This window comes from Vespa mandarinia, chromosome 2 (assembly GCF_050613455.1).
Source record: "Vespa mandarinia isolate Hongniang chromosome 2, ASM5061345v1, whole genome shotgun sequence".
Taxonomy (NCBI): domain Eukaryota; kingdom Metazoa; phylum Arthropoda; class Insecta; order Hymenoptera; family Vespidae; genus Vespa; species Vespa mandarinia.
This window is the reverse complement of record NC_140811.1, coordinates 10,065,992-10,085,418: the sequence shown is the minus strand read 5'-3', so window position 1 is coordinate 10,085,418 and position 19,427 is coordinate 10,065,992. Positions and strand designations below refer to the sequence as shown.

At 25.5% G+C, this 19,427-nt stretch overlaps 2 protein-coding genes across 10 annotated transcripts; one reads left to right on the top strand and one right to left on the bottom strand.

The window, feature by feature from the left end:
• The first annotated feature begins 832 nt into the window (after positions 1–832).
• Positions 833–7,406, top strand: LOC118444363 (uncharacterized). Of its 9 annotated transcripts, none has more exons than XR_014983849.1 (10): positions 1,030–1,334; positions 1,543–1,615; positions 1,692–1,935; positions 2,001–2,118; positions 2,203–2,347; positions 2,457–2,544; positions 2,638–3,010; positions 3,085–5,275; positions 5,487–5,572; positions 5,657–7,406. XR_014983849.1 is itself a non-coding variant. In XM_035872579.2 (10 exons), exons 2-9 carry the CDS (start codon positions 1,546–1,548, stop codon positions 5,537–5,539), a joined length of 2,901 nt encoding a protein of 966 aa, XP_035728472.2. In that variant the 5' UTR covers positions 1,030–1,334; positions 1,543–1,545; the 3' UTR covers positions 5,540–5,572; positions 5,657–7,406. The 9 variants fall into 9 exon arrangements, 5 of the variants coding, with proteins under 5 accessions (XP_035728464.2, XP_035728472.2, XP_035728480.2 ...); XM_035872579.2 differs by having other exon boundaries at positions 3,085–4,894; XR_014983848.1 differs by lacking the exon at positions 5,487–5,572.
• Positions 7,407–8,020: 614 nt separating this feature from the next.
• LOC118444270 (uncharacterized) lies at positions 8,021–18,693 on the bottom strand. The gene is made up of 8 exons (XM_035872387.2): positions 18,124–18,693; positions 17,327–17,498; positions 16,854–16,971; positions 16,625–16,769; positions 16,467–16,554; positions 16,030–16,396; positions 11,198–15,753; positions 8,021–10,937 (listed from the first exon to the last, which is right to left on the bottom strand). Exons 1-7 carry the CDS (start codon positions 18,176–18,178, stop codon positions 11,827–11,829), a joined length of 4,872 nt encoding a protein of 1,623 aa, XP_035728280.2. The 5' UTR covers positions 18,179–18,693; the 3' UTR covers positions 8,021–10,937; positions 11,198–11,826.
• Between the last annotated feature and the right edge of the window lie 734 nt (positions 18,694–19,427).

Genomic DNA, 19,427 nt, shown 5'->3' with positions numbered 1-19,427 from the left:
TATTTTTTATATACACATAAGTAACAAACCGATTCTTATAATATATAGATCAAAAAGAAATCTAAAATCGTTTAAAAAATTATCTAAAAATAATTAAAATGTTTAAAAAATTTATCAATGAATGTCCAGATATAAAGCAATAAAAACAATATTTGAAATATAGCTGGGAAAAGTAAAGTTTATGTCCCTATGATAGAGAACCTAGTATATATTTCTAAAATTAAGAAAAAAATCTTTAATTTTTCAAAATTCTTGAAACGTAGCAGTAAAACTATATTTTAAACTGATAAACAATTACAATTGTGTAATATTTTAATACATTTTTTACACTGAAAGCCGAAATTTTTTTGAAGTTTTTCCTTATCTGATAAGGAATAATTAAATAAGGCGTTATTATCCAATCTCATATTTATTTCCTCCACTGATAACTGGAATGTACGTTTCGAGTTGATTTGTGCTAGATAAAATACAACGGCGGTATAATTTTGTTTAATGACAAATGCATATAGTATATACATTTATAGATTATTTTATAAAAAATAATAATTAATGAATATATATTTATAAATTATATATTATTTTTATAGAAATCAGAACATTTGTTTGTTTCTACATTATTAACGAAGTAGAACTCCCAGCGTTATTTTTAGTATTTTTCCTACAGGAGTAATCCACTTTATAGTATATTACTATTAGTACTACTATTACTATAATAATAATATACAATATAATAATATAATAATAATAATAAAGATAAGAAAAATAAGTAAATACATCATGAACATCTTAGAATACATATGATGATAGAAAAGAAAGATATAAATATGAAAGATTGAAAAGTGTTAATTCATAGCTTATTAAATCACCTATGATATAACTAAACGTTTATACACCAATGTGATAGGTGCATGGTAGGAACAGCGTTCCCCGTTTGTGCTTGTAATTCATATTTTGTCCACACCTGTCGCTGAAGTCATACACGCTTTGGGCGAAAGATGTTGAACAGTCTTAATAGCCGCAAATGTACGTATTATTATTATTAAAATTTGGTTGAGATTATTATTCTACTTAACTATGTGATGCATCACGTTTGGTAGAAGGCAATACGTTTGGAAAATCTATAGTACAGTTGCCCCTTACTTTAGTAAATCAACTATGATATAGAAAAATGAATGAGATAAGTTGTTGAAAAAAATATCATAAGTGCGAGCAAAAAATGACAGACGGATGGTGGAATTCAACAAGCGTGTTATTGTCGTTTTTATCATCACACCATCGTTATTACCACTACTATTGTTAAGACGAATTACAATCTATTTTTTTTTCGTCACTATGTATGTAGAATATTTAATCTTATTTCTTCTATATATGTTTGATTAAAAAAAGATTTTCGATAAAATATAACTTTTATGTATAAACATTTTCTTCTATTATTTCAGTAGGGAACTTTTAATGCATATGTTCTTTATCGTACCGTTTTGTTTATTTTATCATAATTCTGTTTTTCATACTATTTTTGGAACTCTTTCTTTTATTTTTCAGAAAATGGCACAGCTTATTCAAGATACGATTATTACCAGTTCTTTAGCTTTGTCTAAATCATTACAAAATGATGGTATATAATTTGTTTTTCTTATATTTGAATCATAATAATATATTTCCGAAGTATAACTTTAGTATCTTTCATTTAGATAACGTATTTGATAAAAAAGCATTGCTACATGAAAAGGAAGAAACAGATATTATATTGATACATGAAAACTGCGACAGAGTATTGAGAAATAAGAACGAAGAAGTACAGAATAATAAATTGCATAGTACTAAATCATTCGAAAAAGTTTTTTCATGGCTTGTTACATTTGATAGAGTAATGCATTCATCTATAGGAAAGAGAAGTTTCCATCTTCTAGAAGAATTGCTCTCCATCTATGTCAAGTAAGGCTTTTATAATAATTAAAATATTAATTAAGAATATATACAATGAAGTTTTACTTTTTCAGCAATATTTTAAAATTTATGGAAATCAATTACATTATGACATATGAAGTTATTAAATTGAAAAAGCATATGAGTAATACATTAATATTTTTTCATTTTTATTGGCACAATATTAGTGAGGTATAGTATTTATTATAAGGTGTTTTTTTTTTAATAACTAAGAATAATAATAGCACACACACATACAATTTATTTTTTATATAGCACATAAGCAATCATAACTCCTATTTAAACAAAATATCAGTATTATTGGCAATATATGTAGATATAGAATTAAGAACTTCCAAACGCTGTAAGGATCCTTCTAAGGTAGCTGCAAAACTTTTTAGTGCATTATGGATATATTTAAGTAAGTTTATATATGTTAATCATTAAAAAAAGAAACAAGAACTTCGAACTAAATATTTAATTATGCTATATGTTTCAATAATATTTATATATAATTATATAAATTTCAGATAAATCAAAAGAACATATATTTAAAGTATTACTTAGGATTAAGCTAATTACTAAAAGATATGCAAAGATTTGTGATCTTATATTCTCGTATGTAATAATTTTTATTTACATTTGTGTTTAAAGAAAAGTTGTTTAAATTTCGACTCATATTACTCAATTAACTATTATTTTATTTTACAGTAAAAGCTTGACTAATTTAAAAACAAATGAAGAGTCTATAACAGGGATAAAATATATAAGATATTTATTCACTTTAAAGCTTTGGAGAAAAATAAAAGAAAATTCAGAAGACGCAAAACAAGTTGATGAATTAGCTGTGGCTATATTAGGATCACATATGCCAAAGATGCAAGCAGACTTATTGAAACTTGTACCTAAACTTCCTCTTAACTGTAAAAATGAAACATTATGGTTAATGCAACCAAACTTATTTGATCTAAAACAAGCATGTAATGATTTCCTCGTACTCGAAGAAAATATTGAGATAACTGAATATAATGAATTTCCTTCCACAATAAAAACTGAAAGAATATATAATTATACTAATTCAGAGGTAACTTCAATTTTTTACATTTATATTTATCATTAGATATTGTATTTCATTAAATATTCTGTTTAAATGCTTAGACAAATATGAATACTATCAAGAATAAAGAAATATACTCCTTGAGTTGTATATCTAATATAAATCAGAAAATAGCTTCAGATAAAAATAAATTAATGGAAAGTGTTTGTGAAGAAAATGATAATTCTATAAAAAATCATATTAAAAAAAAGATAGAAAAAAATAAAAAATTTAAATTAGTGCCAAATGTAAAACCTGGAGAAATAATAGTCATTGATTTTTCTAAAGATAATGAGGAATGTATTTCCTTGAATAAAAGGAAAAAGAATAAATGTAAAAAAAATTTGGAGTGGCTTAGAATTGTGGCAAAAAAGTACCAGAAAAGCCCAAAACTTTTTTTTATAGATGATGCGAAGAACATTGATACTAAAGAATATGCAGATATATTAAATAAACAAAATAGATTAGAAGACTTGCAAAGCTCTCTAACATCTTTAATTGGTCATGATAGTTTCTATAACACGTTAAATTTTAATGAATGGATAATAAACCCTTGTCTGATTAAAAAATGTGTAGAAGAAAAAACATTAAGTGTTAGTAATGAAAAAAATGTTGAATTGTACAGTCAAGAACCCTTGGTAGATATTACAGGTCCATCTGTACTAAGAAAAAAAAGTAAACAATGTGCTAATCAAAAAAATTCGATTGGTAGATGTGTAGACATAGTTGCTTTTGGTTTAAATGCAAAAGCAGAAGAAGATTTTGATTTATTTTCATTGGATGACAATGGTTCAATATCGATGTTTAAAAATATATCTTCTTCGTGCTCATCACCATTACTTATCCAATCAGATATAAAAATTTCTGAATCAAGAGAATTTTCTTCAAATTTTGGTTTTAAAAAGTCTGATCGCGAATCTAATGATATGAGAATGGAACAAATTTATGATTTCCAAGAAGCGGATATTTTAAAAGAAAATGATTCAAAAATACATATAACAAATCAAACTTTAATAGATGAAGCATGTATTTCCAAGGATGTACCCTCGAATCATTTACCAATTCAAACTGAAGATCTTCTTGTGCCACCCTATAATAATATATCGACGTCTTCATTGCAATTAGACTTTGAATTATTACCAACAGAACAATTGATAGAAACATTTAATTTACCATTACCTTTCAGTCAGTATGATTTAATATCAAATAATTCAATTCCTTTGGATTCACAATCTATATTTACAGAGAATGATAATATAAATATACAGCATATTGTAAATGGATTACAATCAGTTGAACCTTATGAACGAATACAGCAAAATATAAAAATATCTTCTGATTGCAACCAATTATATACAGACAAGGAGGTAATGGAAAATACAAGTCATTTTTGGAAACAAATAGATCTAATGGATTTAGATGATTCTTTACCACTAAAAAAACGTATAATGTTGAATTTTCGAAAATCGAATATTATTTTTAAAAATGATATAGAGAATGAACATTCTATAATTATGATAACAGAAGGTGTATCAGGAGATACTAATCTTTTGTATAAAGTAGAAACAGAAGACAATATTTTAATACCAACAGAAAAATCTTGCTTAAAACCTTTAAAAGGAAGTATTACAAAATCTGATACACAAATTTCCAAAATACCTCTTGTACAAGACAAATGTATGAAAGAAATTTCAACTAAAATTTCTATAAAGCCCAACGTTAGAAAACTTGATATAACGTCATTTAATGAAGAAACATCAGTAAAAAGAAGAAAAGTTACATCCGAACTTTTACCTCTTTTAGATGCAAGTAGAGTTATATATTCAACAAATACACAAGCTCAAGCAAAAGATTTACTTTCTGGAATGAAAGGTAATTTGATATTAAAATTTGTTAGTATTTTGAATCAAATATCACTTTTATATTATGATAAATTATGTATTATACTCTACAATAATCTATATATATACACACACACATTTTTATTTATTATATATATAAATTTTCTTTTATATTACTGTTACTTAAAATTCATATTATGTGTTTCACTATAAATCTTTTAACTGATAAATTTAATTTTAAATATAGTAAATATAGTTTTGTAAAAAATAATATCAATCGCGTTAAATATACGGAATAATATATATATATCATGTGTAGCATGAATGTCATGTATAGCATATAATTATGTGATATCATCGATTGAAGATGTCTGCATTGAAGATTTATGGTCACTACAAATTACAAATCAAAGTAAGACAAGTAACTAATATGTAAAAAAATTTCTAAATCCATTTTATGAGCATTGCATATATTTTTCTATTTTCTTCTATAGCTGCTTTTAATTATATAAATTATAATATGTAAAGCATAGTATGTAATGTAGTTAATAGACTTACAATAGAAATTATGCCATCTGATGAACAATAATTTAACAAAAGTTTATTTATCTCAATATTTTTAGTTACATTCTATTTGTATTTGAAAACAAATCTTTTATTACTTATATATTTTTGATGTCATGACAACACAAATCATATCATTGAAGAGGTACCACTTTCAACATTTAAAAATAATGTCAATATTTTTATAAAATAAGAAAACTATGTTTATTTTTGTTTACTAATTTTTCAGTATGATGGAATCAGTGATCAAAAAATACATAAGATACCACCATTTGCAGTTAAAACATAACATGCAGTCTATCATGTACAAGCTTGTATTACCACCAAAGAAGTAAAAAACATTTGCATTGAAAATATGATGGATAAGATCTAAGAATACTATGAATATAGTATATTGACAATATAGCAGATTAAATAACTTCATGAATATGCTATAAATAGATAATGTATTTGAATATTAAATTCAAAATTAGTTATTAGTAATAAAGTTTGAGTGATTTATATCGTTAAAATCTAGTATCTCGCTGAAAATAAGTTCCACACTAAATTAACTTTTAAAATCAAGTTTATTTTAAGGTCATATTATAACACAGATAAATATATAATATTATTTTTTTGTTGTGTTAACATACAACAACAAAAAAACCTTTGTATATTCATAAAAAAACAAAGTGATCTTGGAAAAACCATTAAAATATTTACGAAAAAAATTTTCTTCGTATTGTCACAGATAGACGATATTTAGGTAGCCTGTTTTAAATGAAACACCCTGTATACTAACAATAGTTCATCTTTGTCAATTTTTGATTATTTAATTACAATAATATTATAAACCATCTATTAAAACAATTATTTGACAACATTTAAATTATATAATTTTAAAGTTATTAGAGAGAAATAGAAGCTAGTAGAAGTTATTGAATCCCGATATATACGTAAAAACATTTTATATGTCATTTTAATATTAAAAAGAACAGTTTCCTGTAAGTAGTATATATGATTGTATAATGGGGAATACTAACAAATATTGATTTTCTAGCTTCATGATTTTTAACCATAATTATTGTATAATCAAATATTTTACAAAAATTAATTGTTTATTGTCTCATTATGAATTAATTTTCTATCTGCAATAACATTATACTCTTTAGTATACATATAAAACTAAAAAACAATAATTAATAACCTGATGTCCATGATATATAATTCACAATAGATAACAGGTTCTAATATGGTATTATTGAAAACTGCATTAATCTTTTAATGATATAATAAAAATATGGAGTGTACTTGTATTAAATTTTAATCAAACAAATCTAAGGAAACGTACATAACTTTATTTTAAATCAGCAACATATTAATTTTATTATCACATTTTCTCAGAATATTTACTTGTAAAAATTTGGTTTATATATATATATATATATATTAATGATAAAGTGTAATAATGCAAGTAAAAATGTATGAAAGTAATAAGGGCACGATATTCTCTTAATACTTATTAAAAGTAATTACCTTATTCGAAAAACACATATAATGATTCCTTAAATGTTCACATACAGATGATAATATAATATCGTGTAAGAAATAAAATTTTCCATCGTAATTGAAGATTTTAAGAGAAAATAATTAATTTTAACAGTAAACATAATAATACTTCGTTTTAGCTTAGCTAGAATATGTAACCGTTGTCTTTGCTCTGATTATGATTAATATACAATAATATTAAATCTTAACAGGGTACAATACAAGAAAATGACATATTTTTATTTAAACTCAGTGGCACAGAACTATTATACAACATATTCCATGTATATTAAATTTCATTAGTAACATAAGGAAAAATAGAAAAGATATTTTAGGTTTTAGTATTGAAATTATCAAATGATTTACTATTAAAACAATTTAATTATTTTTTTTGTGTAAATATATTTGAAAAATCATTAATGTTTACTTACGAATAAGTGTTATGTTTTCTTTCTCAGTACAAGATTTTTATTTTAATTTTACTAATAAGAAATTGATTTTGAAAAATGTCATATTTAAATATGTTTAAAATCCTATTTTAGTTTTGTTATTTTTATTTTAATATGATCAAATTAGGATAAAATATATTTAATATAAAATATATTTAATCTCATAATTTATGACAATAAGTTTGATATTGTTTATGACTATTTTGTTTGATTTCAAATGCAACAAATTGATGTTTTTATATTTCATATATATTTTTTATTATTCATTAATGTTAAAGAATTTACAGAAATCTTCGAAAAATGTTCAACTTTTTCTATAATCTCTAGCTCACTTATTTTAATATTATCCTTTTTTGTTTTGTTTAAAATTATAGTTTTATGATCATATATATATATGTGTGTGTGTGTATGTATACACATATATATATAAACACACACACAGCTGATTGTAATACGTTAAACATTAATATTTTTTAAGATATCTTCTGTATAACATAAAATTTAATGATTATAAATTATGTATCCAATGTAAGTTTAGCAAACTAAGCAAAGTTATTTTTAAATAAATATTTTAAATTATATTTAGGTATAAATAAATAAAACAAATAGATATATAAATATGTACATATATTCATACATAACAATACTGTAAGTACATTCATTAACAACCGAAAGAAACATATTTTGTTATTTATGATATTTTTCAACTATTGTAAATTTATAATATGTAAGGGAAACTGACTATAAAACTAATTATTTACACATTGTGAGTTTTTTAAGCATAATAAATGTTGTATGTATTTTTCTTATGATATAAAACAGATTCAAGAGAAAATAAAGAAAAAAATTTAAGAAAAGAAATTATTATAGATACATTATATATCTAGTTTAATATTGACTAAATAATAAATTGCCATTTTCTATAAGAAATATACATCTTTATATATTTATAAACAAATTTGATTTTTGCATCTGTTCGTTTATTTGTTTATCTATTTGTTAGCAAGCAAACTTTTCATCTTTTAAATAAACTTTATTTGAATAAAATCATAATATTATAATAATAGCATATTCTTATAAATTGAGACACACTAAACACTTGGTCTATAATAGTTATTTTACAAGAAATAAAGATCGTGTTTTCTTTTTATCATTATTAGAAGAAAAATACGCATTCATATATAAATTTAAAATATTTCAAATATAAGAAAAGTATTATTCTCGGTAGATAAATTTGCATTTTAATTCATATTTTATTTATATATATTATAAGACTGAGTTTGTACTTGCTAAAACAATAATAATTAAAATATAATGTCTTTATTTTACAATTGCCAAATAATGCAATATAATACCAATTTATAATAAAGTAATAAACTGCTTTAAGATGTAAAACTGTAATTGATAATTTTTTCTTTAGTAAATCTACACTTGTAAGAATTTCTACAAGTTTTCAATATTTTAAAATGTAAATTAATAAGCATAAATTGGTACATTACACAGATATGAAATGTTTTAATTTATATTGACATAACTAAAACTATCAGACTTATTTATTCAGACTTCATAATATTAAATAATGAAAAATATACACACACACATGCGCGCGCGAACATTGCTAAATTATATCTTTTTTAATAGAGAATAAAAATGTTGACTTTTCTCATAAAAAAAAGATAATATTCAGTAATAGAAAAAAAAGATTATGATATGTGAATACAATATGTTATTTTTATAACAAGTGAATTATTTGGCAATATAAATAAAAGTTGTTAAATTATATGAGATGATGTAGCATGTTTGTATAACACAATATTACATAATAAAAAATCACAGGTTTGAGATCAGATATTGGGATATGGCACCGAAGTATTATATTCAAGAAATTTATAAATTTATTTAACTAATATTAATAACTTAAATCAATAAATAATATTGTAGAAGTTGATAATTATGTTAAAGATGAATAAATTTAAAAAATGTGTGCATATTGATATATTCATCGTTTTTAATTATGATCTGTTCATTTAGTGATGTTTGAAAGTTATATGATGTATATGATAATAATTTTTCATATTAACATAGATGTTCTCATAAAGAATGTAAAGTTACAATGAAATTGAAATATATTAATATACTCTATAATATTATTTATGCATTTTTAAGCTGTGAACTAGATTTTCCCTTTTGGATTTAATAACTATTGCAAGTTTATATTCATAAGTTTCGTTTCTACAAATTTCTTTTTTTATCTTGTTTAAACGAGTGATTATGATTAAACAAATATTTATGTACACATATTAACACATTGACTGCCATGTGAATGTTGTACATTTTAACCTGGAGACCACAATAAAATCTTTATTATTATAATGATAAATTATTGCATAGTATAATTAAAAATCATATATTTTATCAATAATGTATTTATTTTACTGATTACTATAGCCCACAGTGTATTCGATTGATTTTGACAATTTGTTAATAAGCTTAAAATGGTACATTTTCAATATAAATACTCCATAGAATTGCACAAAAAAAGTAATAACATTTTTTACGGCTGTCATGATTAGCCCTATCTTCATTTATACTGTTTTAATATAGTTCATTCCAAAATGTTTATTAATTTCTAAATCAACGAAAATAAACTGATCATTAATATTTTAAATAATAATTTACACGTACATATTTTATTAATAAAAAAATAAAATTCTTTTTATTCATAGTTTCATTATTCTATTAATAGCAAAAAACAAAAATTAATAATAATTAGTAATTATTGAATAGCATAATTTTTAGTTCACACTATTACATAATTATTTGCATTATTCCAAATTCTTTTTATTCGATCTGTAAATTTTTTAAATTTAAGAGTCCCAGTCATCTATAATCATTGTAGTCTTACTGAGAAAACAGGCAATCAATGTATTAAATGGTTTAACAAGTCATATGTTTTTTGCATATACCGATAAAGCAAAACAAAGATACGATAATGTCATATTTACGATTAAAAAGCATCTCATTATTTAAATTAAAGCTGATATTTGTTAAATGTAAAATAAATTAATTGACTAGTTATGCTATACTTCGATACCTGGAAACAATAATTCATAATTGTTTTATTCCAACATTTATGTGGAATTCCTATATATGTATGTTTGTACATATATATGTATATATATAAAACAAATGGACAGATTAAAATTTTGGAGTACACAAAATGTCTCCATTTTTTTGTCATGTCATTACTTCTGGTTCATTTGATGATTTCGTTGACATCACAGATTTATAAAAGTTGATGTTTTATCAAATAATAGATCTGAAAAGAAAACTCTTATATCAGTTACATTAATACATTTGTATTTTATTTTGTGGATATCTTTTACATTATTACCTCTGTAAACTTTTTCTTAATAACTTGTTTATTCATGAATTAGTTTTGGTATTATGACTTAAAGATAACACTGCTGATCATAACAATCATTAACTTAGTTTTCATATATATCCCAATCTACTTTCTTCTTTTGCTATAGTCTATAAAATATATTTTAACAATTAATATTTATTTCTAATAATAAAATAAAATTTATATAAGATAGAAAACGATATTATTATAATAATGCGACAATAAAGTCTTGCAGGTTATGCATTTATAACTTCATTACATATTTACAAAAAAAAAAAAAAAAAAAAAAAAAACTTTCTGAGTGAATAGGGGCTAAATTAAATAAAAATGTGTAATTGTATATCTTTTTTGATTTGTAGATTATCATATGTTGAAGAAAATATCTTACCTCGTAATTTTATCAATGCGAAGCGTATGTAAAGTAGAAGAATTTGGCATGTTTGTTTGTACATATTTTATATATACATAATTACATAAATATTTATTTTAAAACTCTATAAGTTAATCACAGCAGTGACAAAATGATATAACATACCATAATTGAAAATTATATGACTTTTACTAAATTTAAGAAAACATGATAGGAATGAAATTTAAACTTAAAATAAATTATTTGAATACAACTTTGTATTATTTGAATACAATTTTTACTTTGATTAATTAATGTTACAAACATAGATTCTAAATAACAGTCTTAAAATTCTCTACACATACATTATTACAGTAATTAATTAAATATTATATCTTATGAAAAAATGATTCCTAAAAATCTTCCACAATGATGCTTTACGGATTTTCCATGATGTTCTTCATAGTTGATCTTCTATTTATTTGCAGGTATCACTTATAGTATCTTCCAACGATGAGAACTTATATTTACACACATGTGGACACGCACATACACATCATATTTATGAATTTACACACTCACAATTTTGTCACTTATATCATATTTTCATCTTTTTATTTTGTATTTCTGTGGCATTTACAATGAGTTTCGTAATTAAACAGTATTGATCATCGACTGTTTTTCCTACGTTTACGTTTTAATATACCTGATGAATTCCATTCTGGATCATTGTCAGAATAAGAATAATTTACCTTAGGGACATTTCTTTTCGAACTTCTGGTTCTTCTGGTGGGCGATTGCATTTTTTTTGCTTTTTTATAAGGTACATCTGTCGCTATAGTTTCTGATGAAAATCGTTTTATCGTTGTCATTTCGGATGCAGCGATTTCTTTACGCTGTGCAGGTGTTTTAAATCTTCTTTGATGGCAAGATTCTTGGCATACTGTAGCGTTTGATTCGTGTGCCGTGGTATCATGAATGTCCTTGCAATAATCTCGTCGTACTAAATTTGCAGTAAAATGATAATTACTATGTAAATCATCTTTTCTGGTAGAAGACAATTCAAAAACTGGTTTTACAATTTGCTCCTGATGTTTCTGTGTAGTATCAAGTGCTTCTAAAGCTGCTATGGACATCATAGGTATACCAGGATAATTATCTAATTTTTCTGTTTTTATTGGTATTTCTTTATATGTCATTGACATCATAGCATGTGCTTTTAATCTTTTCTTAAGAGGTAATTTACTATTGAAATTAGTATTACTCAATCTTGCTGTTTCACACTTCATATCAATTTCTTCTAATGTATTTTTTTGTAAAAGATCTTGTTTTACTTTATATAAAATTTTATCATCATACAATTTTCCTATAACAGTTTCATTTTTCGTCCTGTCATGCTCCTGGACGGTGGATGGTTGTACTGATGAATGCGTAGGCAAAAAATATGAGCTACTTTCAATGCATGATACATGAGAATCTGTACCAGGGTGTATACATTGTCGACAATGTGTAACTATATCATATGTACAACTTAAGCATGAGCAATGTGATCTCCCACGAGAGTTGTTTGTATTTACATGAGAGTGCAAAGATGCAGTAGTATTTATTTGTAAACTACAAGAGACAGATGTACAGTGCTTATGATATGGCACACATAAATCTGTAGTAGCTGAGCAATTACTACAAATTGATGGTGGTAACGCAGTAGGATGAGATGCAGGAATATGTAATGGATGTTGCGATTCAATTGCTTCGTGCGAATGTGGATGCATTCCTGTACATCCTTGTACAGCATAATTAGTTGTAATACGATTGGGAAGTGTAGTAAATTCTTGCTTAATATTTTGTCTACAAGCAGAGATAGATTGTGATGAAGATTTATGTTTATCATTGTCTTCATTAGTTGTAGTTAGGCTTGCAGCATCAATATCTTGCAAAGTTGCTTGAAGAGTAGATAATATATTTGCTCTGAGTGAAGCCTTTTTTGTATATAATTTTTCATCTGCAAGATTTAATATGGCATTATCTTCTTTAGGTTCTATTTTAATACTTTTTTTTCCTCCAACAGAATGTTTTTCTTGTATAAAAGTATGATCAAGAGTGTTGATAATCTCAAATGATGTACAGTCTTCCGAAGGTGGTGTTAACCAAGTTTTTTCCATGATCTTACTTGTTTCATTGACATTATGATTTCTTGCATTTTCTACAGCTTTATTGATGATGTACAAATTACTATTTGGTGATTTTTGCAGCAACACAACTGTTTCTCCATTCAGTATAACATTTGTATTTTCTTTAGTAGATTGCACATTATTTTCGAGTGGGACCATAATATTTGACAATGTATCTGATGTTTCATAATTCATAGAACCTTGAAAAATGTGAGGAACGTTCACGGAAGATGCATTTTCTACGTTTGTTGTATTTTCATTGCTCGTAGATGTTAATTTAACACAAAGTTCCACTTTTTCTAATTCATCTTCTGGATAAACACCGACAATCTGATTAATTAATTCAGTTGTGGGATTTTCACAAAGCTGTGATATAGTATTGGACGAATCATTAGTATCTGTTTCATCATCAATGATTTGATTAAATGAAGTATTTTTTAGAACGGCATAATCTTTAACTTTGATTTGATCACATCGTATCTCAGATTCAGCTTTTAAATGTGGTACATGTTGTGATACACTGGCCAATAAGGAGAGACCATCGATATTTTCTTCAGTACTTAACTCAGTACTATGTATAATATATCCCTTGTCAGAGCTTTTAGGATCGTTGCTTATTTCTTCAATTTCAGAGAAGTCCTTATTTATATTCTTGATTGCATTACCATCATGAGAATTTTTTAATAATTGTACATCTTTCTGAAAAATAGTCGGTAATACAGGATAACTATGGGACTTACTTTGATCTACATTCTCTATAGGAATTTTTTGTTTGCTATCATTCTTATTGTATATTTGTTTATCATATTCTATAGATTGATTTACATATTGATTATTTACAATGTCTTCTTTGCATGTATGTTTAATTTCAATATTATGTATTGCTATATTCTTTGCAATATCAATTAAATTTTCTTCTGAATTATAGATTTTATTTTCAAAATCAAATGTCTTAATGGTGCTCATTTCATCACCACCTTCAATAGAATTACCAATTTCAACTTCAGCTTGTACATCTGAATCATCTCCATTCATTATGCTGAAACTTACTGTATTACTTAAATATCCAGGGCAAGAGACTTCAAAATTCTTTTGAGATTCACGAAATGTCTGCTGTTGTTCTAAAATTTCATTATTAATAAGAAAACCTTCTTTATTTTCATACTTGAATGTGTTATTCATAGATGATTTTAAAATTGTACATCTCTCAGATTCTATCTTTTTACTCCTACTATTATTCTCTAATTCAATTATGTTTATACTTTGGCTTTCATTGGTCTTTTCAAAATAAGAATTTGTAGACAAATCTCGTTCTTTTACACAATCAGATTCTATGTTTTTATTATTCAATCTTTCGTGGATACCATGTTCGTCTTCCTTAACTTTTAAATAGGCAACTACGTCCTCCGATGTGCTACTTTCCATTACGATCTTACTAAGATTTAAGCTATTTACCTCGTCTTTGGAATTACATTGAGAATCTATTGTGATACTTTCTATAATTGAAGGTTGCGGTTTTAAATCACAGATTTTCTTGTTACCATCGCTTCTTTCACATATTTCATTCTCTATAGAAATGTCTTTTTCTATCAGTCCTTTAATCACAGCCTGTTTAAGTCTATCGTTTATAGTGCTATTTTTCTTTAATTCCAAAACATCACTACCATTATAATATTTCCGAATATTTATAGGAGCATCTACAGTTTCAACAGCTGCATTGAATACACATTCATTGTTATCAGAAGATGAGTTAGCTGTTGCTGAATCAATATTGACATCATTACAACTTTTTGTATAAATTATCGATGACGCTAATTTTTCGCTAGTTAATGATTCTGTAAGTGTTGAAAGAATAAGATTAGAATTCTTTAAATCCGTGTTACCACTGTTCTTAACATCACACATAGAAGAATCTACTGCATCATCTTTGGAAGTTACTTTGGAAGTCCTTAATGTTGTATCTTGCAATTGGCAATGACTTTCTGTTGCATACTTTGTTAAATTGGTATTATCCACTTTTTTCTGTATTTTTCTTTTTATCTTCATTGAAGTTTTCATAGCTTTTAAACCTATTTGTTTCTTGGCTTCTTCCAACCATGCAGGTTTCTTAGATTTTTTCTTATTTATCACGGATTTTTCAATCTGTATGTCACTTGTTAGGTCAATAACTATAATTTTATTCGATTTTTTCAAATTTCTTTGAGAACAAGGTTTAATTTTCGTAAATACTTTTGGAGCAACACGATTGGTAGAAATATTATCCGAAATTTTACCTAAACTTTTAAAACACGTTTCATCTGTTATAGTTACAGATTTACAAGAATTATGCAAAGAAATAAAGTTACTACAACTACTGTTATCAGATAAATTAGAATTGACATTATTATGAAAATTATCTATATTTTTAGGTGCTAGGTCGACGTCCTGACAAGAAAAAAAGCAACCATTATTAATATGTACTATTCAATAATAAAAAAAAATGTATCCAAAGATAATAAATGATGTTATACTTCATACAAATATAAAATTATTATATATAATATATAGTATTGTTTTATATTGTACATATGTATGAAATAGTTGCTTCTTACAATTTATTTCTGTATCGCACATAATTATATTTTTATAAACGAATTTATATTCCATTATAAAAAATAAATTTGAGAAAGTAATTTTAAAGAATGTTATAAAGTTGATTACCTTTTCTATATCACATATACTGGATGAACTCATAGTTGCTCTTATATCCTTAATGTACTCTTTATATATTCTTTTATTACTTTCTTTAGAAAATTGTACAAATATTTTGCAAGTCCTTCTTGTGTCAAATTTGTATTGCAAAAGAAATTTTGCAGCATTTGATTGAAACTTTGGCACTTTTGGTAATATGTCATCCAATAAATGTGGAAAAGTAGGTGGTGGCCCAAGAGAAGTAACTGCAGTTGCAGTAATTTCATTTTTTATTGGCACGCTACTATTTATTTTCCTCCACAGACGATATATAAGTAAGTAACGCACATACATAATATTTGATTCTGGATGCAGGGGAATATTTTTAATAATTTTCCTGTAACACAACTTTCATTAAGATAGAAATATTAATTTATATAATAATAAAATCCGTAAAACATTCTTACGTTATTAATGGATTCAAGATGGCATGATAACTGCGACACATAAATTGTACTTTTATAAGAGTATCTAATAAATGTTCTGTGGAATGTTCTACAAAAAGTACCCAATCATTTACTATATGATAAATTAATTGTAAATAAAATAAATCTTGAATACATACCAAGATAAACATATAAGCAAGAAATAAGTCTAGCACAAATTTTACCCTGATCTTCCTTAGTTTTTTTTGATGCTTTTAATTCCATATCTATGTATATTGCCAGTAAGTCTGACATATAATTAAGATAAATACATCTATCATGATTCTGTAAGATATATTTTGTTTAACAAGAAATTTATTTAAATATAAATTTTTAAACTCTTAGTTATTTTAGTTTTTATATTCTTACCTCTGAAAGCATACGATAAATATATAAGAATAAAACTAAGGTATCACTAATAGAGTCTTTCAACCGTGCTGCCCATAGAGGTCTTGTATAACATTCATTTATACTGATGCTTATATTTCTGTAATAAGAAAATAGCATCTACTTTTTTATCTAATCTTTCGTGAACTAAATAACAAATTGTTACAAATATTAAAAAATTATAATAAATATTCTTATGTAATTATGCAAATTTTACTCGAATATATCGGATTTTAATCATTATGAATATCATTAAAAGCTATAAGGTCATAATTGAAAACTATGTAAAACACGTGTTTGTGTATATATTACTTTTATTATATATATCACACAATCACATAATGCTATTATTTTTAGACTATTATTTTTAAAACCAGTTCTCAGATAATTAATACTGGTTATAAAATTAAAATATAAATTTTTTTCATAAAAAAAGTATAATTTATGTATATTACCTCATATAGTACTGCATAAGCTCTGTTAAAGAAGACATATTACAATCCTTGTATATAACTTTACACATTTTTCTAAATTCAAAAATCCATGGAAATAAATTTGTTGTTAAAGATTTTGTATCTTTGTCCATCATATTTTCTTGTTTTTTGTTAATTGTAGCTTTCTTTATATCTATATATCCGTAACAATGTAAGTGTTAATAAACAATGTAAAACATTCCATATTAAAAAACAAGTATTTGAAAACATTTATAAACAATATGTAATGCAATAATGTTAAATCAATAATTTTTTATATTAATTAATTTGGTAAATATCATTTGATATAAAATTATTTTTCTTTGTAATAAATATAATGTTAAAATATTTTTATTGAAGAAATAAATCTGTAGAATTTATACAATTCTCACCCATAGCACCAGAACGATATAAAAATAATCTTGAATTTAACCACAATAGAACATAAAAGACAATACAAATAATAACAAATGATAAATACGAATTATAACGAGTCTTCGTTCTGAAAATCTACATAATTTTATGTTAAAAAGATTTTCAAAATGAATATACTTTTATGACTCCACAATGAATACATAATTCTCCAAATCGGAATATGATAGAAGAATAAAATGTAAAAGAAACAAACGAGAAATCGTATTGATCTTCCACGAGAAAACATATCACGTTATTGAGTCAACGTGTGATGCTTACGAATACTGAAATACAAATAAACATGTGGGATATTCAAGCAAACGGGTAAAGCGTCGTGGGAGATGTATAAAAGAAAACAGCGTTACCTTGCTTCGGGATGTTCGCCACTGTACTATTGGTCGTGCTTGTGGGAGTCTCCATTGCGGTAACGTTTATGTCGAATAGTCACCTCTGTTCGATCGTTTATATTACGTAAAATTATTCTCTATGATCATGGCACATCTCATGTTAGGAGAGAGTTCGAAGCAAGTTAATGCAACAGCATCCTCTCACGAACTGCGTTCTCGGCAACAACCATATTGATACTACCGTTTGTCGCGACAACCGTAAGAGAGCGTCGTACGTGCCCTCTCACATTACTTCTTATATCTACCTATGACTACGTATTTGTACCTATACATGTATCTATAAACGATCATGATACTTGGCCTACATACTTTATATTGTACGTATATCCTGTGATTTAATTTCTATCTGCGCGTCGGTGTGTTGTGTATCACATTACATTTAAAGCAATACGTTGCGACACGTTAATTATTCTTTTTTTATTATTAAATTTATTTTCATGTTATGCATTAAATAATGCTGAAGAAGTAGATAAAAACGAGAATGCACAATGATTCATGGTCACGAGTCTTGCATGCTGAAAATTGTTGTTTTTAGTACTGTATGAAAAAAACTTAAGCGCACAAAACTCTCCGTTTGTCGAACGATGCGACGAAATACTTTTAGAAAGGATTTAACGATAGTACAAGTAAATCAGCCAATAGCCATATGGTTTGACGTTCAGACGCACCAATCATGATACACGCTACATAGTTGGCTATCCTGTGGGGTATCCAATCGGATGCAAGCAATTAAGAAAATATAACACACGATGCACATTTGACATGTGAATGTGTATATATATATATATGACTTTTTTCATCCTTTTTGCAACTTTTTTCAGTTCTACTATAGAGAATCGGGAAGTACATTTTGATGTTACCAATTTGTAAATATGCGATTAAAAAAGAAAAGTAAAACGACAAAGCATAATTAGTTGTTCCTCACTGTTTTTCACGGTTTTTATAAAATTGTTTAATAGATACATGTGAATAAAAAGGATGCTGCAATTCAATTTATGTTGAACAGTCCAAAATATTCCTAGATGGTATATTTTTGTCTATATATATATGTGTGTGTGTGCGTGTGTGTGTGTGTGCGTGTGTGTGTGTGCGTGTGTGTGTGTGTGTGCGTGTGTGTGTACGTGCGTGTGTGTGTACGTGCGTGCGTGCGTGTGTGCATGCGTGCGTATGTTATGTATGTGTGTATATATGAATGTATGTATGTATGTATGTATGTATGTATGTATGATGTATGAAAGTACAAAAGTAATATTTTTACGTAT